Consider the following 26,281-nt stretch of genomic DNA (forward strand, 5'->3'; position numbering starts at 1 on the left):
GGTTTTTTTAGCAGAAGTTGGGTGGCCGATGCTTTAGCTGACATTCCTGCATCGCAGGGGGTTGGACTAGATGACCTTTGGGTCCCTTCCAGCTCCACAACTCTATGAAATTGCTGCAGCACCGGATTTGCAGAGCTCTGCATGTTTTCCACGTTAGGCGGAGAAATGCTGCAAAACAACCCTGACTCAGAAAGGAAAAAAATATAAGCCGAGAACGTCGCTTTGGAAGGGAAATCTTCAAAGATGCCTTTGGAGCCTGCACAAAGGCAACTTAGCTTCCAGCCAGGCAGCAGATACTGACCGGTGCCTCCAAGCAAACAGACCTGCCTTAGCAAGCAGACGCAGGGTGCTGTTTATCTAACTGCATTTGTTTAGCCCTGCCTCCAGGTTAATCCTTTTTCTGACAGTGGTTGCCACTTTCCAAACTGTTTGTGTGCTGTAGCAGTTTTCCAGCGAAGCTGCCACCCGCCTCTTGCCAGCATGGATGCAAACATTTCCTTATAGCAACGCAGGTTAAACAGTGTTATAAGAAAATATAAGGTCATATATATATATATATATATATATATATATATATATATATATAATAAATGTTCATAAATGTACCAACCAAGCACGTACAATGGTACCTCAGGTTAAGTTCCGGAGGTCCGTACTTAACCTGAAACTGTTCTTAACCTGAAGCACCACTTTAAGCTAATGGGACTCCTGCTGCTGCCGCGCCGCCAGAGCACGATTTCTGTTCTCATCCTGAAGCAAAGTTCTTAACCTGAAGCACTATTTCTGGGTTAGCGTAGTCTGTAACCTGAAGCGTATGTAACCTGAAGCGTATATAACCTGAGGTTATATAGCACAGCACAGGAAGACCTACCTGAAATAATTTTGACTCCCAAACTGACCAAATGTTTTCTCTGCAAGGAGGGAGGGGGTTAGGGAGCCTTCCCATTGTTACAGGAATTTAGTAATCACTATTTGAAAGGCAGGGACGCGGGTGGCGCTGTGGGTTAAACCACAGAGCCTAGGACTTGCCAATCAGAAGGTCGGCGGTTCGAATCCCCGTGACGGGGTGAGCTCCCGTTGCTCGGTCCCAGCTCCTGCCAACCTAGCAGTTCAAAAGCACGTCAAAGTGCAAGTGGATAAATAGGTACCGCTCTGGTGGGAAGGTAAACGGCGTTTCCGTGCGCTGCTCTGATTCGCCAGAAGTGGCTTAGTCATGCTGGCCACATGACCCGGAAGCTGTACGCCGGCTCCCTCGGCCAATAAAGCGAGATGAGTGCCGCAACCCCAGAGTCGGCCACGACTGGACCTAATAGTCAGGGGTCCCTTTACCTTTACCTTATTTCAAAGGCAATCAGATAAGGCATTATCAGATAACCTGGCAGACAGGAAAAACAACAACATTCAAATTTCTGTTTTAGATCGCCTTTCTGTGATGTAGGTATGATGTTTGTAGGGGGTGGTCTTGGGTTACACCCCTTCTGTGGTGTATGTATGACGTATAGAGGAGTGGTCTTGAGCTCCAGGGCAGGGAATTAAAAATGTCTATATAAGGGCAGGCGCACCTTTGTTCTAGGTATTCCTCCTTTCCTGCGTGTGAGGGGAGCACCCTGTTGCAACAGGTCAATAAAGATCTGGCTTACTAGCTGTGCGAGCCTGTGACCTGGATCAGGAACTAAGTATTTATCATTACAAAAGACTGGCCAGGCTCCCCAGGCAATCCAATCAAGTGACCATTAAACAGGTAACTTGGCAGATAGGAGGTAAACAAAGCACTCAGATTTCAGCCCTTCTGTGATGTAGGAATGATGTACGGGGGGGGGGGGGTCTTGATGTACAGGGTGGAAATTTCAAAAGTCTATATAAGGGCTTGCACACCATTGTTCTGGGTTCCTCCTCTCTCCTGCATGTGGTGAGTGAGGACCCTGTTGCAACAGATCAATAAAGATCAGGCTTACTAGCTGCTTTGCTTCTCAATACATTCTCTGGTTGGCCTCTGTCATTTTTTCCTACCAATAGGGAACCCACATAAGGACTCTATACGGGCTCTTGGATACCCCATAAGGGGAGAAGGGCAGGTTTTGTTTACAACAACAGGGAGCCTCTGTGACCTGGGGCCAGTCACTGCTCCCCAGCTGAACCTACTTCACAGGGTTGTTGTTAGGATAAAATGGGGCTGGGGAGAAGCCATGTGTGGCACCTCAAGCTGCTTGGAGGATAGGTGCAATGTAAATAGAATAAGGAAGTCAATAAACTGTGCACGAAGTGCATCACACATTTGCAATGGGCAGTAGAAAGGCTATAAAGGTAAAGGTAAATGTAAAGGGACCCCTGACCATTAGGTCCAATCGTGGACGACTCTGGGGTTGCGGCACTCGTCTTGCTTTATTGGCCGAGGGAGCCGGCGTACAGCTTCCGGGTCATGTGGCCAGCATGACTAAGCCGCTTCTGGTGAACCAGAGCAGCACATGGAAACACCGTTTACCTTCCCACCGGAGCGGTACCTATTGATCTACTTGCACTTTGATGTGTTTTCGAACTGCTAGGTTGGCAGGAGCAGGGACCGAGCAACGGGAGCTCACCTTGTCGTGGGGATTCGAACCGCTGACCTTCTGATTGGCAAGTTCTAGGCTCCATGATTTAACCCACAGCGCCACCCGCGTCCCGTAGAAAGGCTATAGATTAATAATAATTACAAAGTGCTTTGTACAATTGCAATAAGCTTTATAAAGAAAACAGCTACAGTGATATTCAGTTATTCAGTGATAACGAAGATGATGAGAGGGCTGTGACGTCAGACAGCTAGCAAATTGGCCAGCTGCACAGAGGGGAAGCTTAAGTAGGTCAGGACGAGAGGCACTGCCTTATCGATAGTTCTGCATTTAGTGGATTGAGTTGATGGCATATGCATGCCACTTAGCCATGTGTGCCTCAGCTTCCCAATCTGTGAAATGGGTCAGGTGAGAGCATCCTTACCTCCCATTGAGAGGAAGCAATGAGAGGAAATAAGGAGATGCAATGAGGTCAAGGGTATGTTCTTTCATGTGTGGTGGACCTGTAAAAGGGTAAAAGAGTATTGGGAAATAATTTATAGTGAACTGAAAAAAATGTTTAAAAGGACCTTTCCAAAAAAAAAACCCAAAGTCTTTTTTGCTGGGGATAATTCAGATGGAAATTCCCAGGTGTCAAAAAAGGTTATTTACGTACATCACTGTTTTGTTAGCCCCAAAATGGAAAACGAGTGAGGTCCCAACCAAAGAAGAATGACAACTTAAACTGTTGGAATATGCACAGCTTGCAGAACTAACTTATAGAATAAGAGAACAAGAAGAACATTCATTTAAAGAAGATTGGAAAGTGTTTATTGAAAATGTGAAAACGTTAGCAGCATTAAGATAAATTCAACAGTGTAAATAAATTTTGATGGACGTAATAATGGAATACTGAATGGTTTAGTTTATATAAAATATGCAGGGATTTATGCTTTGCAAAATGAACCATGGAAAGAGAAGAAGGGAAGTCATTGATATTTTAAGGCTGTCTAAATGAATATTCTAAATTGTAAAACAGAATATATATATATATATATATATGGAAGCAATGCTAAATTAATGAATGGTTTACACAAGGAACCCTACTGATATGCTGGAATGAAAGGCTCTGAACGCAATATAATCAGGATGATTAATTTTTTAAGCCAAAGAAGGAATATGCAGAACAAAGAGGGGGGGAGGTACAATCTGCTTTCTACCAAGAAGGAAGGGCCACTCCAACAGAGAGCAAACTGAGGCAGAGAAGGCCTTTGTTACCAAGCTAAATCCCCAAAGCAATTCGCGTATTATTCTAAGCTCACCCTAGCCTGCCAGTGGAAGTTTGCTTTCTAACGCCATCCAGTTTCTAGCCCTCATGAATGCAAAGATACTCTTGAAAGTGTGTGATCAAGTGCTCTGCCTCTCTCCACAGGTTGTCGCTGTGGTCATGGACATGTTCACGGATGTAGACATCTTCAAAGATCTCCTGGACGCAGGTTTCAAGCGGAAAGTGGGCATCTACATCATCTTGGACGAGACCAACTTGAAATATTTCCTCCAGATGTGTGAGCGAGCCCAGATGCACGCCGGACACCTAAAGGTAAGGTTAGCCCTGTTCCCAAGAGTCGTCCTGTTAGATTTCTGTAGGAAAAAAGGGACCTACAGCAGCGCCTTAAACACAAAGCGATCTCTTTGAGCCAAAGGTGTAATCAGTAGCTTCTCGCATTACTAGCTTCTCATTACTGAAATTGCAACTTTCCCAAATTCCATGCCCTTTGCTTTAAAGAAGATGGAAGAACTCACCATCCATTTATATATCCAGGTAGGAAGGTCCTGGGTTTGCATGCAGTCACCATGGCACCAGTTCTGCCAGCAACTCTGTCGGTAAGAGCACACGACTCTTAATCTCAGGGTCTTGGGTTCGAGTCCTGCGCTGGGCAAAAGATTCCTCCATTTGCAGGGGGTTGGAGTAGATGACCCCCCGTGGTCCCAGCTCTGTGATTCTACGAATGAACTGTATCCAACCAAATTCAACAGTTCTACCCGGAGTAAATGAATAGTAAAGGTAAAGGAACCCTGGATGGTTAAGTCCAGTCAAAGGTGACTATGGGGTTGCGGCGTTCATCTTGCTTTCAGGCCAAGGGAGCCGGCGTTTGTCCACAGACACCTTTCTGGGTCATGTGGCCAGCAGGACTAAACCACTTCTGGCGCAACAGGACACTGTGACGGAAACCAGAGCGCACGGAAAACGCTGTTTACCTTCCCGCCGGAGCGGTACCTATTTATCTACTTGCACTGGCGTGCTTTCAAACTGCTAGATAGGCAGGAGCTGGGACAGAGCAACTGGAGCTCACCCCGTTGCGGGGATTTGAACCGCCAACCTTCTGATTGGCAAGCCCAAGAGGCTCAGTGGTTTAGACCGCAGTGCCACCCGCATCCCTAGTCACGGCCATCAATTGCAACGGGTCTAAGTCAGAGAAGGACTAGCCTTCTCCCAATATGAGAAGGTACAACCCAATATGTATTTATTTTTAGTAAAGTCTTTGATGAGTTTCACATCACACTCTCTCAACAATCCTTTCAACAACCCCGGAATGTGGGCTGAAGGTTTGTGTATATGTCACACAGGCCCGGAGAACCTGCAAAATTTGGTATCAAATTCAACTTCCTGAGAATTATTTTTTAAAAAAACAATTCAAAGTTTCTAGGATTGAATAATGTAAAAATATGCTTGAAAGAGTAAGATCTCAGATGCCAGAGAGGTAGGTAAAATAAATTCCCAGGGGTCAGTACAAACACTTCAGTTAGTGACCTGAGCAGCTACTTGTCCTTTCTTGTGAGCAGCAAAGCCAGCATAATTTGTAGAAAACACTCAAGATGGCAGACTAATTTATGTGAAGAGAATATATGCTTTTAAAAAAAAAAAAATACAACATTCGGGGAATACAACAGTCCTTGGCACATAATTCCAATTTGCTTAGCCGAGAGCGTATGCATCTCTGAAAATTATTATCCCCATTTTGCAGAGGGGGGAAACTGAGGCTAAGAGAGAATGGCTACACAGTGAGATTTGAACCATCCTTCAAACATCTGAAGGTGTGTCCCTCAGAAGATGGAGTGGGCTCATTCTCTGTTGTTCCAGAGGAAAGGTCTAGAACCACATGTGTGGGAACAGTAGAGAAGCAGATTTAGGAGAAAATTCCTAACCATGTGAAGGTGTTCAACAGGAGAACAGCCTGCCTCAGGAGGTGGCAGACTCACTTTCACTGGAAGTGTTTAAGCGGAGACTGAATGCCCAACTGTAAGGGATTGTGCCCTCGAAAGATCCTGCACTACAAATCCTGGATGAGAGGGCTGGACTACATGGCCTCTGAGGTCCCTTGCAACATGATGAAGAGTATGGCCTTTTCTGTGGTGGCTCCCCAGTTGTGGAATACTTTCCCCAGAGAGGCTCATTACATGTATTTCAGCACCAGGCAAAAAACATTCCTCTTTACCCAAGCCTATGGCTTTTTAATAACCCGTGCCTTTAAAAGTGTGGGGGAGAGGACTGTTATTCTTATTATGAAAGTTTTAGGCTGTCTGTCCATATGCTTTTTTATTATGTTTTTATCACTGAAGTTCTGTAATGTGTTTTTAATGTTGTGCACTGCCCTGGGATCTTTTGATAAAGGGTGGTATGTAAATTGAAATAATAATAATAATAAAGTCAGAGACTTCCTGGCTCTGAGCTCACATTCTCAGCCACAGTGCTGACTCAATCCACAATGCCAGAACTCTTATGCTGGCGTGGCCATGATCATGGTGCATAAGGGTATTGAAAACAGAGGAAGAACCCCCTTGGTGTTCTCAATCGCAGGCCATGTGTGCTGGGGGAAGACTGTTAAAGAGCAACCACGGGGAAACTCAGGGACTCAGCTGGTGAATCAGAGCCACACATTTTGCCCTTTTGGATGTCAAACGTCACCTGTGCCAAAGTCAAGAGTTTGTGGTTTCGTTTTCAAGCTTGCAATCGTACTTTAACCCGTGGGTCTCATAAACACCACAGCCTCTGACCTAGACTCGGCTGGTTCAAGGAAAAAGGAGGCATACTTGACATTCCCCGTTCAGCTGTTTTATTCTGGAATCCATATCTATTGCGCTGCTCAGGAAACGGCACACCTCTCCCAGGAATTACTTTAGGATGCAGCCAGTTCTGAGGAAGCGATCGCAGTGGGGAGATCAGGCTCAGTGACTGACAAACTCAAAGGCGGCTTAAAAGGAAGGTTGGAGATATGAATGGCTGTAAAAGTCGCACCTTTCCAAGGAAATTATTTCTGATGAATACAGCCAGGGGGTGTCTTTATCCCCATCCTACCCAGAGATGCCAGGGATCAAAACTCGGTCCAGTATACCTGAAGGAGCGTCTCCATCCCCATCGTTTTGCCCAGACGCTGAGGTCCAGTGCCGAGGGCCTTCTGGCGGTTCCCTCGCTGTGAGAAGCCAAGTTACAGGGAACCAGGCAGAGGGCCTTCTCTGTAGTGGCACCCACCCTGTGGAACGCCCTCCCACCAGATGTCAAAGAGAACAACAACTACCAGATTTTTAGAAGACACCTGAAGGCATCCCTGTTTAGGGAAGCTTTTAATGTTTGATGCATTACTGTATTTTAATATTTTGTTGGAAACCACCCAGAGTGGCTGGGGAAGCCCAGCCAGATGGGCAGGGTATAAATTATTATTATTATTATTATTATTATTATTATTATTATTATTATTAATAATTAATTACAGTGGTACCTCGGGTTACAGACGCTTCAGGTTACAGACTCCGCTAACCCAGAAATAGTACCTCGGGTTAAGAACTTTGCTTCAGGATGAGAACAGAAATTGCGCGGTAGCGGGAGGCCCCATTAGCTAAAGTGCTGCTTCAGGTTAAGAACAGTTTCAGATTAAGAACGGACCTCCGGAACGAATTAAGTTCTTAACCCGAGGTACCACTGTATAACATTGGCTGGAAATCAGAAGGTGGACTGGATAGGCCTTTGGTCTGAGCCACTGGCCTTCTTACATATCGCGTGCTTGCATTCTTAGTTCCGCAAACCTTTGCCCGTTAAAGCAAGGTGGAAGCAATGCTATCCCTGAGCCACCCTGACATTGATTTCTGCAGCAGGCAAGCTTCGACTAGCTAGTGCAATGGGTCAACACACAGCACCTCAGGAAACCCTATCAAATGAGAAACCCTATCAAACGAGAGAGTGTTTGCCAAGTGAGTCACCCCTTTGCAGAAGCGGAGATTGTGTTGTTCCCGGGTCACTCATTCATCTGCGGGTGTTTGCTTCTGTTGTTCTTCCTATTGGGTGCTTAAACAAACAGGCCTTCCTTAACGATGATGCCATACCTAAGAGGAGGAAGCTGGGCATTTTTGGCTGCTGCAAGAGCATTCGGCGATTCTTCTCCCTTCTTCTTTTCTTAGATGGGTGTTGCCCAAAGAACGCCTTTTCCCCTTTTGTGCTTTTCTGAAAAGGGAAGGCCCAGACAGAGAAAACGGATGACGCATGCTCTGAGGCTGGCCGGCCCTCACTTTTGGGTCAGACAACTCTTCTTCCAAGTAGAGATGTGTCGGCCAAATGGCATCTGGCTGCGGCAGAAACCAGGGAATGTCAGAAACCTCAACAAAGAGGAGCCCTCCTTGCCTTGTTTTGTGGAAGACAAAAACACAGCCAAAACCAAAAACAAGCCTAACCTATTAGTCAGAAGACTGTCTGCCTTAAAACTGCTTTGGGGACAATGAGTAGGATGGAGGTGTCAGGAATGGCAGGACGAAGGGGGTGGGGTGGGAGGCAAGAGCTGGGAAACCCCCAAGGGAAACCCCAGAGGAGGAAGGCTCAGAGCCAGAGGATTGGTGGTGGGACACCGAGGAGAGGTCAGAGGGAGATTAGGAGGAGGTGCTGGATGCTGAAGGGGCAACAGGGTTTAGCGAGCAGGAAGAACCTGTGACAGAGAGCAGTTCAGACTTTGAGACTGAAGCAGAGGAGGGGGGTCAAGAGGCTGCTGAAGACTCCAGGGAGTCTTCCTCTCCTGCTGCGACAAGTTCCTTCCCTCCCTGGTCTCCAAGAACGTGCAGAATAATCAGGAGCGCAGAACAGAGGCCAGAGGTGCAGAGTTGCAGTTTGAGATTGCTTGGGAGACATCCAGGCGAAAGGTGGGAAGATCTTCAGTCCCAGCAGCTGCTCCATAGGAACAACACCAACTTGGAAGCGTTGCTGAGTTGTATGTTGTTTCCTTGACTAAAGAGTTAACTTCACTAACAACAGAGCCTTGCGTCTTTCATGCTGACCTGTGTCTGACTCCAGCCCTGACAGCAGAACTTGTGGAACAACTGGGGAAGAAAGACCAGGGCTGTCCGAAACCTGTCGCTTTAAGCTCAGTAGAGCTTTCTGCTTTCTCACATGCTGATGCTGCATGTTTGGCGCAACTATTCATAAAGGCAAATGTGTGGTTTTGCAACGCAGATTCACATAATTGTTTCAGAGGAGGTACATATTATTATTGCCAGCAAGTAGCCTGATTGGATGTCATGCTTCCCGTTCAATAGTAGAGGCATTGCTCAAAGCGGTATAACTCAGATCTAAATCATTATTAATCATCATCCACCAGAGCTATCGGCTTCCTCATTAAAAACATAATCCTGTGCATGTTTACTCAAGAGCAAGCAGCATCGTTTTCAGTGGTGCTTGCTCCTAGGTAAGTGTGCATAGGGTTACAGCCTTAGTCACATTTTTCTTTCTGGACAATCTGGTTACATTTTGAAACCTCCTGTTGTTTTGACACACATATCTGCAACAGCCAATGCGATGCTGTCAATTGCTAGGACTGCTACCAATACCATATTACAGTGGTACCTCGGGTTAAGTACTTAATTTGTTCCGGAGGTCCATACTTAACCTGAAACTGTTCTTAACCTGAAGCACCACTTTAGCTAATGGGGTCTCCTGCTGCTGCCACGCCGCCGGAGCACAATTTCTGTTCTCATCCTGAAGCAAAGTTCTTAACCTGAAGCACTATTTCTGGGTTAGCGGAGTCTGTAACCTGAAGCGTATGTAACCCGAGGTACCACTGTACTGGGAGGAGAACAGCCATACAGTTTCTACCACTTGCCGGCTTCTGATCAAAAAGTCAGGTTCCGCAAAAGAGACGATCAGCCTGAGTCGGAAGAATGAAAACACTTTTGGAACAAGGGCGATGAGGAAATAACCAAGCCAAGCCCCACACTTTCCATTCACAACTTTGCAGCTCCCCCTCAAGCCAATGTTTGCCAAGCTGTCAAGAGGTGTAAAATGTCATGTTCTTAGTTGGCCCGGTGATGTATTTTTACAATCCATAAATCCATCACTCTCCTCAAAGCTGGGACATACGAAATTGAAAGTGGCTGTTTTAGGAGTTAAGAAATCCAACTGGGAAACAATTAAGACAGGAAAGGCAGGAAAATCCAGAGGTCTGTTTGACTCTCCCGGAGATTCTATCTATAGCCTTTGGCATGTCACATGTTGTGACAATGATTGCCTCAGCTGGCTTGCTCCTTAACCTTTCTTTTGATTCCCCAGTTGTTGTGTTGCATTGTATCAGTGTCGTTCTATTTCACCTATGCATTTAGCGGCATGATGCTTTGAAAAGACCCCCTCTGCCCCAAGGGGCTTGCAATCGAAAACAAACACTCTTGATTTTGCGGGAAATGTATTGCTTGGAGTTGTTTTGATATAAAATAAATGTGCTTATTGAAAATAAAAAATATACACAAGGAAACGACAGAGGGAGGGGGAAATGGAGGAGTGGGTGGACAAGGGGAGAATGGGCATATATTTTAAAGCTCATCCAGTTCACATTTAAAACACAAGGCTTCCCAAACAGAAACCTGGGGGGCTGTAGCTTCCCCAAGATGTCCGTTCATTCATTCCCTCGCTCCTCTGCATTTACAGAATCTCAGAGTCCGCACAACCGGAGGCACGGAGTTTTTCACCCGCTCGGCCACAAAGTTTAAGGGTGCTTTGGCACAGAAGTTCATGTTTGTGGACGGAGACAAAGCCATGAGTGGCTCTTACAGGTACGTGGACTTCCTAAACACCGCCCTTTAGAGACCAGCTGAGAATCTGATGCTCTGCTCGCAGTTTTTGATAAAGAATTCAGTGCCGCTTGAAACCAGACAGCTCAATTGGCAGAGTGTGAGACTCTTAATCTTAGGGTCATGGGTTCGAGAACCCCGCCTTGGGCAAAAAAAACCCTGCACTGAAGGGGGTTGGATGATCCGCACAGTCCCTTCCAACTCTACAGTTCTACAGCGGACACAAATGCAAAAATTGACACAGCCTCTTTCATTCCGGCAGGCCTTTCAATCGTTTAAGCAGAAACGGTTCATGGGGGGTGGAGGCAGAGCTTGGGACCAGTTTACTGGGGGGGTCACCTTACCCCAAATAGGCCCACTCAACTGCTTTGACCTGAGGAACAGACAAGTCACAGGCACCACACCACACACTTTTGTTAGGACGCGGCAACCCTTTGCGACATTTTGCTGCACATCCCACTTGTATTCCACTGCTTCCACTGATGCAGTGTATTGACCCCTGCAGCCAATACACCAATCCCCATCTTCATTTCAGTCCTATTTGCATGGCCAGCAACTAACATCAAAATTCCGCTTTAGCTGTTGCTTTCAATAGGCAAGTGGCCTAGAAATATTTTTAATGTGTTAGAATAAATACACACATACACACACACACACAGTGCCGCATCACTGACTGTTATGCTTTCCATACCAGAAAACAGAAAGTCAAGACTAAATTATATATTATTATATAAAAGTGGGCATCTATAGGCGAGCAATAATTAGCATAAGTGCTCCATTCAGGTTCTTACTATCTGGTTGACATTTTGATTACATTTTTTTCCATTGTTATGGCTAATGTGATTGCAATTTTTGTTCAGTTTTGACGATTAGATCAGTTCTTTGTTTATTATCATGAAATTCTTTGGGCTTCAGATGGCTGGAAGGAGACAGGCAGGTGAAGAGTTTTAGAAATTAATTAAGGGGAGGTCTGTTTTCAGGACGGAGCAGGATTTGATGAGCCTACAAATTCACACACCTCTTGTAAGATTTTTATTCTTCAGAATTATGCCTTTACTACGGCTGCATTCACATGCAATGCTAAGCCATAGTTTGCTTTAACCATCGTTTGTTCCACAAACCACGAATAATCTCACAGACTGGGTATAACTTCTACAAAGCTTGGTTTGTTTCCCAGCTGATCTTGTATTGAGCCTCTGTAGCTCAGCGAGCATCTGAGACAGGGTGTCCATGTTTAGGGGATAATATCAAATTATCCCCTAAACAGGGTGTCCAAGGTTAGGGGATAATATCAAATCTTATTTAAAGCCATGGTCTGTAGGACAGCTTCACACCATGGTCTATTGCCATGAAAACAAACCATCGTTGGTCTGCTGGGCTTGTGCATTCCAGCAAACCCACAGTTCCTATAGTTAGATGAAAACAAACCATGGTTTGCCATTGAGTGCAAACTAGGCCATTGGCAGGCAGATTTTAGCAGATCTTTTGTTTTCATTTAAATACAGGAAGGGGCAGGCAGCAAGTCATTAATAACTCCTGTATCTGTTCCTATCCAGCTTCACCTGGTCCGCTGCGAGAACCGACAGGAACATCATCTCGGTCCTCACAGGACAGGTGGTTGAGGCATTTGACAAGCAGTTCCAGGAGCTGTACCTCATGTCTCGGGGGGTCAGCCTGAAATCTATCCCCATGGAAGAGGAGCCGGAACCAGAGCCTCTCATACTGCCCACTCTCGCCCCCGTGAACCCAGCCGTGGTGAAGAAAATGTTCAACCCCAAGTACGCCCTCGTCAAGGCAAAGAGTGCAGAGCAGATTAACAACAGCAAGGCCAGCAGCGACAAGAACGTTGCCGAGCAGCAGAAGGCCGAAGCGAAGAAGAAAGCCATCCCAGAGGCTCGGGTATCCGAGAGGCCCAGCGACATCGTTGAGACGGCGCCGCCTATTCACCCGGGACTGCTCAACCTGGAGAAAGCCAACATGTTTGAATACCTCCCAACTTGGGTTGAACCCGACCCAGAACCCGGGAGCGAGATATTGGGCTACATCAACATTATCGACCCCAAAATCAAGAACATCCAGCTGTCGCAGATGAACCGCATCAAGGTGTGCGACGTCTCAAAAGCCAATGCCCAGCACAAGAAGATGCTCAGGCAAAAATCTCAAGAGGCCAAAAGAGGCCACGACAACCAGTCTGCCGCGATGCCTTGCCAACAGCTCGATGCCGCCGCTGCCCCGGCCCAAACCCAAGAGGCCTGTCCGAACCCCACAGCCAGCCCCACGGAAAAGACTCCAGGGAACCCGAGGAACGGAGAGACGTTCGCCACTCTGGCCAACAGTCAGCACTTGAAGCAGCCACTGGACGCACAAACTCAAGGCCAAGTGGACAGCAAGGGGGCCGCGCCCCCAGTCCCCAAACCACGGACAGTCCACGTGACGGACTTGATCTCCACAAAAGCTGTACGTGCCGAGGATGGGGCTGCTTCGGCAGAAGACACCCAAACGCAGCATCTGGGGACCGGGGCCACAAACGCAACACAGAATGAGAGTCCCGAACAGGCTCCCGATGCAAGGAGCAGCTGCAAACTCAGTCGGCAGGCGTCCGTCTATGAGGATGTAGCCCCCTTCCCCGTGAACGGGGTTCAAGGGAGCGAGGCCGAGGAGGAAGAGGAAGAGGAGGACTATGTGACGTTAAGCGACCACGAGAGCCTGTCGGGCAGCTCCGCCACCAACCACAGCCACCTCCACTCGGACGCGTCCTCCGTCTCCGATGAATACTGCAAGGGGAGGCGGCCCTGCGGGCCTCTGCGGAGGACCAATTCCGACTTCCTCCCCAACGGAGGCGGCCACAGCCCTCAGCACCACCCAGACTTTCAGAGGAAGCTGAGTGAGCCCTACATGAGCCGAGGCACCTTCCCCAGTCCTCTGGGGAGCCCCCAGCCGCTGCTAAGCCTGGGGGTGGCCAGCCACATGAGGAGGAGAAGCGACAGCGTGGAGGAGATTAGGTGTGTTTTGGGAAGGGACCGCAATCCGCATGCTTTGCCCGACGGCTACAATACCTGTCTGAGCAATGCTCCACAGGTAGGATTATCTGTTGTACCCTTTTACACTTAGCTTGTTGTAAAGTTCTGTAACGTAACAAGAGACGGCACGAAGTACAGCTGAGAGCTAATATAGGTCAAACCTATATAGGATCAAACCTGTAATAATATAGCTTTGATCCGAATGCATGATTGCTGTGCTAATGACTGCGACTGTCACCTGATAATCTGTATTTTTCACTGGGTGGGGCAGATGGGAGGAAGGCACCGGGTTCTGGAGGTGGGAACTCTGGCGTAAGAGACGCCAAGAGAGTCATCAAAAGATATTGGCCAAAAAGCTGGTTTGGTTGTGCATTCCAAAATGGTAGACGACTCGGAGAACTATGGTCACATTCACACAATACATTTAAAACTTTAAACAGTTGTGGCTTCCCCCAAAGAATTCTGGGAGCTGCAGGTTTTTTTTTTTTAAGAGTGCTGCAACTTGTTCGGAAACCCCTGTTCCCCTCCTCACAGAGCTACAATTCCCAAAGTTCTCTAAGGAGAAGCATTGACCTGTTAACCCCTCTGGTAGTTCTGCTGGGGAGGAATATAGGAGGTGCCCTAAAAACTCTCAGCATCATTAAACAACACTTCCCATGATTCTTCAAAGGAAACCACAATTGTTTAAAGTGAAAGGATACTGCTTCAAATGGATAGAGCACATGGGGCCTAACACTGGGTGCAAGTGAGAACGATCTCAGTTCTCCAAATGCTGGTTCTTATACAGCCGTAACAAAACTACACACTGACAAGAAAGAGGTATCAGCACCCTGACAAATAAATACTTAGAAAAACAAGTCTTTGGGGGTGAGGGGAGAGGCGGGGTGCCCACCAAAGGACTAAGCACCCACTTTCAGTGGCTGTTGTTGGGTAGAGGTGGACCGAGACAGAACACCGGGTGGAAGAGAAAATGGGACGGATCACTTTAAGGAAGAGGACTCACCGCTGCAACATTTTGTTGCAGGCCCCACACGTAATAATTTAATTTCATATCGCCAGAGGCGATACGTCTGCCAGACTCTGACACTTTAACACGGCCTCCGCTCCTCCCAAACCACTGCATTTTGAGGGGAAGCTGATCCATGTTAGGAAATCGGAGGAACAGCCCCAGGCCTGCGGGATCTCGGTCCTCTGCCGTCCCAAATCACGGCAGCCTCTTTGGCACCTAAGCGAGAGCAGTGTGTGTGGATTTTGCCACCTATGCAAAGCGGAGTGAGGCATGGCCCGGCCTGCCCACGAAAACACACCCTTCTTAAGCTGAGTTGCTGTCTCTCCTTGTTCCAAACGCGGTCATCAAAAGCATAAATGCCTGGGCGCATTCTCACACGAGAGGAGCGTCACAAACACGCTATAAAACAGGGAGGGTGGCGTCTGTTCGTCAACATTGCAATGGCTGGCTTTGTGGGATTTGCAAACAGGCTAAGTAAGCTGCAGCTTAGAGCCTCAGATAACAAGGGGCCTCTCAATAAATTTTATTTGGCTAAATTTCAGGTTTTGCCCAGCCGGCAAGAAATAAATAGGCTCATGGCAAATTACATATTTTTGCAGAGTTGTACATTTCCAGTTGCATCCTCACCTACGTATGTGTGTATATATGGAAATATAAAACTTCATTATTTCTATTTTCATTGTTCTTCCTGTTAGAATAATACACATTTGGGGGGGAGGGGGTAACTCTATGGAATCTTTTAAACTTGGTGTAGCTTAACAGGAAAGATGCTTGTAAAAAAAAAAGTCCATTTTGTTCAAAACTGCATACAAAAATATGTTTATTAAGAAAAACTCGCACTAAAATGTTGATTGGTTTTCACGAGGATTCTAATTTTTTCCCCCTTAAAGAAATAGTAATTGCGGCGGACTGTTGCAGAAATATGTGGGAACTGATTTTAAGACTGGGGAAACGAGAAACTGAGAGCGCCTAAATTGCCAGATCTATCCATCCTTATATAGGTTGCACCCTTACTTCTGAGTAGCTGTGCTTAGGAGGCTTGCAAGCTGTGGGTGATGTAAGAACATAGTTCTCTGGATGAAAGAAAACTTATCTGAGCCAAGCACAACACATTATCTGCCTGCGCTTGGCCACTTAAGATGCTGATGATACTTTCAACTCGCCTTCCCTCTCCCAGGGGCCGGTCGACTTTTGCAAGGCTGGGCGTGCCGATGCCTTTGAAGTCTTGACACAGCCGCGTCCCCTGACCTGGCATGCTATTATTGACTGGGTCAGGCTGGTTTCTGTTACGCTTGCAAGGCGTTTAAAAAGGCCAGGTGTTTCGGGCTGCTCCGATGAGCTGCCCGTTGCCACTGAGAGTGCAGAGGCCCTTTCAAAATCACCTCTGATTGCAAACCCTACCAAACAGGGTTGCCAGTTCTCCAGGACTGGCTGAAAGCCCCCGAGGTTTGCCTGGCCCCCTCCAGGTGGCAAGGGAAGAGCTTGAATCTCCAGGCGAGCAAGGGTCCCTCTAATACTGAAAAATGATTAAGACGACGATGTGTGCAGCATGCAAGCTTCAGTCTCGAAAGACCTGGCTGCAAAGTATTGTATGGACTCTTGGGGAGTCCTCTCCTCTCCCAATTACCGTATTTTTCGCTCTATAACACGCACCCGACCATAACACGGACGTAGTTTTTAGAGGAGGAAAATCCGTAGGCATGCCACCCGTAGGCATTCCCTCCATAACACGCACAGACATTTCCCCTTACTTTCTAGGAGGAAAAAAGTGAGTGTTGTGGTGCAAAAAATACGGTAACTTCCGTCTCCAGGGCTCAGTGGTGGGAGGGAGTGCAGAGGAAGGATAACCAGGATCTGCCCCATGACATCACCAGCACCCACCCCCTATGTGTCAGGTTTGAGGTCTGAAATTCTAGAGTCTGGGGTGCTCCTGACCTGCCAACGCTACTATGAAATCAATTCCCTTTCGTTGTCTGCTTTCTTCATTGCTTCCATTTCTTTGCAATATAATCTTCTTGCCGCCGTCATCATATACAAGGTTATCACCTCATGTTCCACTGAACCCTCCCTGTTACTTAAGAGGAAGAACACTGGGACAACACGAGGTCCCCCTTTTATATATATTTTTAAAAGTAAAATAAAACTTGTTGCTGTTGAACTTCCAACAAATATGCTTCCCCACACCTGCTTTTAAAAAGGAGACTGGGCGAGCTCACGGAGGATGGATTTATCCATGGCTACTAGTCATGGTGGCTCAATGGAACCTCCATGTCCAGGGAAAGGCTACCTCAGAGTAACAGTTGATGGGCAGAGGCAAGAGAAGAAGAGGCCTGTTGCCTCCGTGACAGCTCCTCCTTCCGTGGTGCCTCAGGAGTATTAGAAAACTGTAAGGATTGGGTCCCTGAGTTTCCTTCTTCGGGGTTATTGCAGCTTACCTGGATACAGGATCCGGCTTATCATTCCGGGCATGATGATGACAACCATGGGAAGCATTTTTAAATAGCTGGCTAGGATGGATCCGGCCTTGGCATGATTGAGGTTCTTTGCTGAGAGAGACCTCTGGACAATGACCTGGGAGAAAGAGAGAGAGAAAAGGATGTACCGTATTTTTCGCTCTATAGGACGCACCTGGCCATAGGACGCACCTTGTTTTAGAGGGGGAGAACAAGAAAAAAAATTCTCCCCCTCTCTCCTCAGCGTCCCTTCAGCGAAGTGGCAGGAGAAACGGAGCCCCTTCCATTTCTCCGCCCGCTTAGCTGAAGGGGCGCTGCGCAGCTCTCCCTCTCTGCTGAAGCCAGGAGAGTCTTGCTCTCCTGGCTTCAACAAAAGGAACCCGAAGCCTTTGGAGCACAGCGTGAGTTCCTGCTGCGCTCCAAAGGCTTCAGGCGGCTATCCCTGAAGCCTGGAGAGCGAGAGGGATCAGTGCGCACCGACCCCTCTCGCTCTCAAGGCTTCAGCGAAAGCAACGCGTAGCCTCCAGAGCGCAGAGGGAGCGCTCCCTCTGCGCATCGGAGGCTTCGCGTTGCTATCGCTGAAGTCAAGGAGCCTGCATTCGCTCCATAGGACGCACACACATTTCCCCTTAATTTTTGGAGGGGGAAAAGTGTGTCCTATAGAGCAAAAAATACGGTGCCTCACGGATTGGGAATCCTTTCCAGCATAAGGGCCACATTCCCTTCTCTGCAGCCTTCTGAGGGCCGATTGCCAGTGGCGCCCAAAGCAAAACGTTCTGATTTTCCCTTTCAACAGCAGGCTAGTTTCTATACATTTTAAGATGGTGCCCATCAACTGCAGATACTGTTAATTCTTCCATTAAAAATCTACTACCAAATCAAGGAAGACACCTGCTTTAATCAAAAGGTTGTTTGATAAAAATCAACGCATCCAGCCAGTTGCACACTGCAGCCTTAATTAATTGTCATGAAAGCTGCGGATCTTGTAAGCAAGTAGCTACTTACAGTCGATTCCCTTAATTCTTTTCCACAAAGGTGGCTGGGATTGTAGGCAAGAGAGACTTAACCATAGCATCCCATTATTTATTCAATAGGGCTGATTGTATGTTTTATAAAACCAATACAGGCAGGGCTAAATGACACTTGGCACGAAACATTTTAAATTATGCTCCAGTACAATAAAAAAAAAGCTAGAAAATTGATTTTTTGAAATGTACCCAATGGAAGTTCATATTTTCAGGAAGCTGAATCCTGCGTTTTTTGACAACTAATTCTAGGGTTTTTTTGGGGGGGGTTGTTTGTTTTTGCTGCGCTTCAGTAGAATTGCAGCATGCACACAATCCTGAACAAAGATGGATGAGCTCTCCCAAGCTCATCTCGCATTAATTCAGAAAGGGCTGAGATCTTGGGAACCCCCAGATCATTGTTTACAAGCCAACGTCCAGAAAAATGATTCAAATTTCAGCCTCTAAAATATTCCACTATTCAATATGATAGAGCGACATTGCTCTGTTTCATTGCGTACAGGGAGTACTGTGTCCAGTTCTGGGCACCACAGTTGAAGAAGGACACTGACAAACTGGAACGTGTCCAGAGGAGGGCAACCAAAATGGTCAAAGGCCTGGAAACGATGCCTTGTGAGGAACAGCTAAGGGAGCTGGGCATGTTTAGCCTAGAGAAGAGGAGGTTAAGGGGTGATATGATAGCCATGTTCAAATATATAAAAGGATGTCACACAGAGGAGGGAGAAAGGTTGTTTTCTGCTGCTCCAGAGAAGCGGACACGGAGCAATGGCTCCAAACTACAAGAAAGAAAAGTCCACCTAAACATTAGGAAGAACTTCCTGACAGTAAGAGCTGTTCGACAGTGGAATTTGCTGCCAAGGAGTGTGGTGGAGTCTCCTTCTTTGGAGGTCTTTAAGCAGAGGCTTGACAACCATATGTCAGGAGTGCTCTGATGGTGTTTCCTGCTTGGCAGGGGGTTGGACTTGATGGCCCTTGTGGTCTGTTCCAATTCTATGATTCTAAGCAAAAGTGAGCAGAGCAACAGACATGACTAGGTGAGGAGAACCACTTCCACCTCCAGATCCATTATTGGGCTTGAGCTTTGCAGCTGCTCTCCCAACAGCTGGCTGGAAGTTGGACATTGCAGCCTAAAACTTCTGGAGAACATCAAGTTGGAGAGAGGCTGGATAAGGGGAGAAACCAGAAATCCTTCTCTGGCTCAGATTTCAATCCGAGCCAGAAAATAACTCTGGGGTTTGTTAAAGCTCATCTCTCCTTTGAGTCAGGCATGGACAAACTCGCAAAGTTTTTTTCCTGAAACTGACTTGGGAGAACTTCAAATCCAGCGTCCCAAATCCTGCCAGGGTGCAAAGAGTTGCTTCTGATGCAACCAGGAGCTTGAAACAGCAACCGTGGTTCGTTGTTGCTGTTTTCAACGTTCTCTCCTTTGAACAGCGCCTCCACCCCAAATCCTTATCAAAATCTGCTTCAAGAGCAGACCATCCGTGGAGAGGGAAGCTGTCGCTTGAGAAAGAAATATCCTCGTTTGCCCTAAAAATAAAACTTTGTGCTTATGATCCACTGAAGCCCAGTACTGAACTGTGTTCTAAAGCAATAAATCCCCAATCAAATTGTGCCTCTGCTGTGAACTTGGGACCAGACTACATGTGATGGCAGCAAATTCCCTATGGGAAAAGTGGGTCGCTTTTAATTAAATTGCCCCCCATCCTCCTTTGCCACCTGGAGCTCGTTAGAGAATGGTTCAGTTCAGCTCTGATTCATCCATTTGTGTCCAGTCATCAGACCACCACCAAAAAAAAAATACAATATCACAATAGAACGGAGTAACATCAATAGAAGTTAGTTCTTAACATAGATGAACTGCAACATAAACATTCTTAGAATGCCAACCATCCTTGGCAGATCACAACATGCTCCGTTAAAACAGAAATATTGTTCTGTTATGAAATATTAAAATGAAATAAAACAAAATGATGCCAGTCTGAATAAAACTCTATGAAACCTAAGTGAAGATTGGCATAAAACAAGTAGAAGATTCTGGAATATCTTCCTGGCAAGATACAACATCCTCTCTCAAATAATTTTCTCCTCTCTTCGGTTACTACAGACAGAAAATGAACGGCCTCCGCAGTTACATATTTATCTTGTCCATCCAGCAGGTAAATTACAGGCTCGCGGTCAGGCCTCTCCCCACCTCTCCCTAAAATTTGCCCCAAAGTGTTGCTCTCTCAACACACTTCAATATATAGTAATATGTACGAAGCCTTCGGCCTATTTTAAACCACAAGGACAGGTATGTCCAGAATACGGCATATTTCTTAACTTTCTTCCTAGGGTAGCTAAAGGCTGGTTCAGATGCAAAAAGCAATTGCCTGGTGATTAATACTAAGGGGGGAGGATTTAAATTGCACGGTGCCCCGTGAGTAAAGCCTGGGAGGGTTTGTTTTAATAGACAATGAGTGCATGCATCCTGCTTTGAAGGTGACGTGGGTGTCTGAGCATGCTGCTTACAAAAGCCTGTCTTGTCCATATTTTCCCACTTCGCTGTTAATGGGCAGGACTAAGCATGCTGGCGACCTTCTCAGGTTCATCAGAGAGCTGAGGGCTGCAGTCTTTTGGACCATTACAAGGGAGGATGCTCCACTAGGCATGGGGGGACTCCATTCCACATAGGGATGGAGGGGGGATTCAATTCAGTTGACATTTAAAGGCAAACTACCCTAAGTTCGGGACACGGGTGGTGCTGTGGGTTAAACCACAGAGCCTAGGGCTTGCCGATCAGAAGGTCGGCGGTTCGAATCCCCTCGATGGGGTGAGCTCCCATTGCTCAGTCCCTGCTCCTGCCAACCTAGCAGTTTGAAAGCACGTGAAAAGTGCAAGTAGATAAATAGGTACCGCTTCGGCGGGAAGATAAACGGCATTTCCATGTGCTGCTCTGGTTCGCCACAGAGCCTAGGACTTGCCGATCAGAAGGTCGGCGGTTCGAATCCCTGCGACGGGGTGAGCTCCCGTTGCTCGGTCCCTGCTCCTGAATTCCCAAATTCCCAGCCATGCTCCAGCCAAGCGTTATGTCTAGTAATCAAATCTGTGAGAGGACAAACGGTCAGGGGGGGAAACCCTGTTTTCTAGGCAAGAAGGCAAAAGATCAGGGGAAGCAGGCGCAATGCTCCTTGACATACTGTTGCATGTCTGGTGCGAGGTTTGCCTCCGCAAAGTGGAGCATTACCTCCACAGATATAGATCCGTGGAGAGCGGATTAGAAGAGTGAGAAACATGTATGAGAAAAGCCAAAATGGTCAGATTCTTCCATCCATACTTCCAAGTCAACGTGCAAAGGATCTGTACATAAGATGTAAGCAAAACTCTCCCCTCCTGTGATTTCCAGCAACTGGGATTCAAAAGCACAGAGCACAGCCATTGTGATTGGCAGCCATCAATAGCCTTAGGTAAAGGTAAAGGGACCCCTGACTATTAGGTCCAGTCATGGCTGACTCTGGGGTTGCGGCGCTCATCTCGCTTTATTGGCCGAGGGAGCTGGCGTACAGCTTCCGGGTCATATGGCCAGCATGACTAAGCCGCTTCTGGCAAAACCAGAGCAGTGCACAGAAACGCCGTTTACCTTCCCACCAGAGCGGTACCTATTTATCTACTCATACTGGCATGCTTTCGAACTGCTAGGTGGGCAGGAGCTGGGACAGAGCAATGGGAGCTCACCCCGTCGCGGGGATTTGAACCGCAGACCTTCCAATCGGCAAGCCTTACCTCCCATGAATTTGTCCATTCCTCTTTTAAACCCTGTGGGAGGGAGTTCCATAGTTTAACCATGCACTGCACGAAGAAGGGCGTTCTTTTATCCGTCCTGAATCTTCCAACATTCAACTCAATCATTGAGCCCACCAGTGTTAAGAGAGAAGGAGTAAAACTTTTCTCTACCCGTTTTCTCCGTGACATGCAACAAAAATTATAAACAGTGGTCTCTGCTTACTTGCCTTTTCCCTAAACGAAAAAGTCATCTTGGGAAAATTGCACCAATCCCCTTGATCATCTGTGTTGCCCTTTTCAAACCTATACAAGCCTGAAGAAGTGGTGGTGAGCTCCCAACACAGAACACACTGTAGTTTTGCGGGTTGCTATTCCTAGTCTCCGGGACGCGGGTGGCGCTGTGGGTTAAACCACAGAGCCTAGGACTTGCCGATCAGAGGGTCGGCGGTTCGAATCCCTGCAATGGGTTGAGCTCCCGTCACTTGGTCCTTGCTCCTGCCAACCTAGCAGTTTGAAAGCACGTCAAAGTGCAAGTAGATAAATAGGTACCGCTCCGGCGGGAAGGTAAACGGCGTTTCCATGCTCTGCTCTGGTTCGCCAGAAGCGGCTTAGTCGTGCTGGCCACATGACCCGGAAGCTGTACGCTGGATCCCTCAGCCGATAAAGCGAGATGAGCGTTGCAACCCCAGAGTCGGTCATGATTGGACCTAATGGTCAGGGGTCCCTTTACCTTTACCTTTATTCCTGGTTTCCTGTCCTAGAAATGAAATTCAGCCAGCGATGCTGCTAGCAGGAATCACAGGAGCATAGAAAGCTGAGTTAGACCAGCGATCCGTCCCTTTCCACTAAGGCAGCCTTTCTCAACCTGTGGGTCCCCAGATATTGTTGAACTACATCTCCCTTAACCCCAGCTAGCAAGGCCAGAGCTCAGGGATGATGGGAGTTGTAATCCAACAACATCTGGGGACCCACAGGTTGAGAACCGCTGCACTAAGCGCTCTTCCACACTTCCATTTGTCCCAAATTTCTAAGCATGGGACCAAGAGGTTTTTCCTTTCATCCTTCCCCAGGAAAACCTGCCGTTTGCCGCTGAATTGGAACAAACTTCTATCAGGTTTGCTGTGGGAAAGCAGCGGTGCAAAAGAAAAACCTCTCATGCCCATGCCTAGAAACCGGGGTACAAAGGAAGTGTGCCCTAATGCACATGGAATTTCCTGTGCCTTCTTTGGTTGGAGAACTGCATCACCAAATCGGGAGAAGCAAAAATTGCAAAGGAGAGCTATGTTTCACACTCTGGGGTGGGTTAATTTGGTAGGTTGCCATTAAATGCAAAAGGAATGAATTTCTCCCCTGCACTAGACCAGAGCAATGAACATGGGCAGGCACTGGACTTCTCTGGGGGACAAGTAGAGAGAAGATGCACAGTTAAGACAAGTCTAGTTTGGGCTTTTTATATGGAACAATAAAAATAGACTGAGGAGGACAGGATCCCTCCTCTCCTCTGGTTCATCCCCATCTCTCTCCTCAATTCCAGCTGGCTTCTCAGCTTCCCAAAATGTTTTTCGAATCCCTGATTCTTATCAGCATGTGAATTTCATTTCTGGCACAGAAGACCCTGCAGAATAGCAGGCCAGAACTTTTCTTCCTATGAGATCTCAGTGGCAGCCTTAAAGCCCTGTGCAAGTTTTGTTGTTGTTTAGTCATTTAGTCGTGTCCGACTCTTCGTGACCCCATGGACCAGAGAACGCCAGGCACCTCTGTCCTCCACTGCCCCCCGCAGCTTGGTCAGACTCATGCTGGTAACCTCGAAAACACTGTCCCACCATCTCGTCCTCTGTCGCCCCCTTCTCCTTGTGCCCTCCATCTTTCCCAACATCAGGGTCTTCTCCAGGGAGTCTTCTCTTCTCATGAGGTGGCCAAAGTACTGGAGCCTCAGCTTCACAATCTGTCCTTCCAGTGAGCACTCAGGGCTGATTTCCTTCAGAATGGAGAGGTTTGATCTTCTTGCAGTCCATGGGACTCTCAAGAGTCTCCTCCAGCACCATAATTCAAAAGCATCAATTCTTCGGCGATCAGCCTTCTTTATGGTCCAGCTCTCACTTCCATACATCACTACTGGGAAAACCATAGCTTTAACTATACGAACCTTTGTTGGCAAGGTGATGTCTCTACTTCTCAAGATGCTGTCTAGGCCTGTCATTGCCCTTCTCCCAAGAAGCAGGCGTCTTTTAATTTCGTGGCTGCTGTCACCATCTGCAGTGATCATTGAGCCCAAGAAAGTAAAATCTCTCACTACCTCCATTACTTCCCCTTCTATTTGCCAGGAGGTGATGGGACCAGTGGCCATGATCTTCGTTTTTCTGATGTTGAGCTTCAGACCATATTTTGCGCTCTCCTCTTTCACCCTCATTAAAAGGTTCTTTAATTCCTCCTCACTTTCTGCCATCAAGGTTGTGTCATCTGCATATCTGAGGTTGTTGATATTTCTTCCGGCAATCTTAATTCCGGCTAGGGATTCATCCAGCCCAGCCTTTCGCATGATGAATTCTGCATATAAGTTAAATAAGCAGGGAGACAAAATACAGCCTTGTCGTACTCCTTTCCCAATTTTGAACCAATCAGTTGTTCCATATCCAGTTCTAACTGTAGCTTCTTGTCCCACATAGAGATTTCTCAGGAGACAGATGAGGTGATCTGGCACTCCCATTTCTTTAAGAACTTGCCATAGTTTGCCATGGTCGACACAGTCAAAGGCTTTTGCATAGTCAATGAAGCAGAAGTAGATGTCTTTCTGGAACTCTCTAGCTTTCTCTATAATCCAGCGCATGTTTGCAATTTGGTCTCTGGTTCCTCTGCCTCTTCTAAATCCAGCTTGCACTTCTGGGAGTTCTCGGTCCACATACTGCTTGAGCCTTCCTTGTAGAATTTTAAGCATAACCTTGCTAGCGTGTGAAATGAATGCAATTGTGCGGTAGTTGGAGCATTCTTTGGCACTGCCCTTCTTTGGGATTGGGATGTAGACTGATCTTCTCCAATCTTCTGGCCACTGCTGAGTTTTCCAAACTTGCTGGCATATTGAGTGTAGCACCTTAACAGCATCATCTTTTAAAATTTTAAATAGTTCAGCTGGAATACCATCACTTCTACTGGCCTTGTTATTTGCAGTGCTTTCTAAGGCCCATTTGACTTCACTTTCCAGGATGTCTGGCTCAAGGTCAGCAACCACACTACCTGGGGTATACGAGACATCCATTTCTTTCTGGTATAATTCCTCTGTGTATTCTTGCCACCTCTTCTTGATGTCTTCTGCTTTTGTTAGGTCCTTTCCACTTTTGTCCTTTATTATGGAAATCTTTGTATGAAATGTTCCTTTCATATCTCCAATTTTCTTGAACAGATCTCTGGTTCTTCCCATTCTATTGCTTTCCTCTATTTCTTTGCATTGCTCGTTTAAGAAGGTCTTCTTGTCTCTCCTTGCTATTATTTGGAAATCTGCATTCAATTTCCTGTATCTTTCACCATCTCCCTCGCATTTTGCTTGCCTTCTCTCCCCCGCTATTTGTAAGGCCTCATTGGACAGCCACTTTGCTTTCTTGCATTTCCTTTTCATTGGGATGGTTTTTGTTGCTGCCTCCTGTATAATGTTACGAGCCTCCATCCATAGTTCTTCAGGCATTCTGTCCACCAAATCTAAATCCTTAAACCTGTTCCTCACTTCCACTGTCTATTCATAAGGGATTTGACTTAGATTGTATCTTACCGGCCCAGTGGTTTTTCCTACTTTCTTCAGTTTAAGCTTGAATTTTGCTATAAGAAGCTGATGATCTGAGCCACAGTCAGCTCCAGGTCTTGTTTTTGCTGACTGTATGGAGTTTCTCCATCTTTGGCTGCAGAGAATATAATCAATCTGATTTCGATGCTGCCCATCTGGTGATGTCCATGTGTAGAGTCGTCTCTTGTGTTGTTGGAAAAGCGTGTTTGTGATGACCAGCTTGTTCTCTAGACAGAACTCTATTAGCCTTTGCCCTGCTTCGTTTTGATCTCCAAGGCCAAACTTGCCAGTTGTTCCTTTTATCTCTTGACTCCCTACTTTAGCATTCCAATCCCCTATAATGAGAAGAACATCCTTCTTTGGTGTCACTTCTATAAGGTCTTGTAAGTCTTCATAGAATTGGTCAATTTCAGTTTCTTCAGCACAAGTAGTTGGTGCATAAACTTGGATTACTGTGATGTTAAAAGGTCTGCCTTGGATTCGTATCGAGATCATTCTATCATTTTTGAGATTGCATCCCAGTACAGCTTTCGCCACTCTTTTGTTGACTATGAGGGCCTCTCCATTTCTTTTACGGGTTTCTTGCCCACAGTAGTAGATATGATGGTCATC

At 46.8% G+C, this 26,281-nt stretch overlaps 2 protein-coding genes across 3 annotated transcripts in view; one reads left to right on the forward strand and one right to left on the reverse strand.

Annotated features, from left to right (window-relative positions):
* Nucleotides 1-26,281, reverse strand: part of SLC5A10 (solute carrier family 5 member 10) — a 102,877-nt gene that overhangs the window by 37,293 nt on the left and 39,303 nt on the right. Inside the window, exon 9 of the mRNA XM_079953817.1 lies at nt 17,093-17,228. Within this exon, the coding sequence (XP_079809943.1) occupies nt 17,093-17,228 (136 nt within the window). The remainder of the gene's footprint in view (nt 1-17,092; nt 17,229-26,281) is intronic.
* Nucleotides 1-26,281, forward strand: part of FAM83G (family with sequence similarity 83 member G) — a 44,672-nt gene that overhangs the window by 11,005 nt on the left and 7,386 nt on the right. Inside the window, exons 3-5 of one of the 2 annotated variants that reach the window (XM_079953755.1) lie at nt 3,961-4,128; nt 10,486-10,610; nt 12,185-13,706. In XM_079953755.1, the coding sequence (XP_079809881.1) occupies nt 3,961-4,128; nt 10,486-10,610; nt 12,185-13,706 (1,815 nt within the window). The remainder of the gene's footprint in view (nt 1-3,960; nt 4,129-10,485; nt 10,611-12,184; nt 13,707-26,281) is intronic. The other variant, XM_079953756.1, reaches the window with a different exon arrangement.

Source organism: Podarcis cretensis, assembly GCF_951804945.1.
Source record: "Podarcis cretensis genome assembly, chromosome: 14".
In the NCBI taxonomy this organism is placed as follows: domain Eukaryota; kingdom Metazoa; phylum Chordata; class Lepidosauria; order Squamata; family Lacertidae; genus Podarcis; species Podarcis cretensis.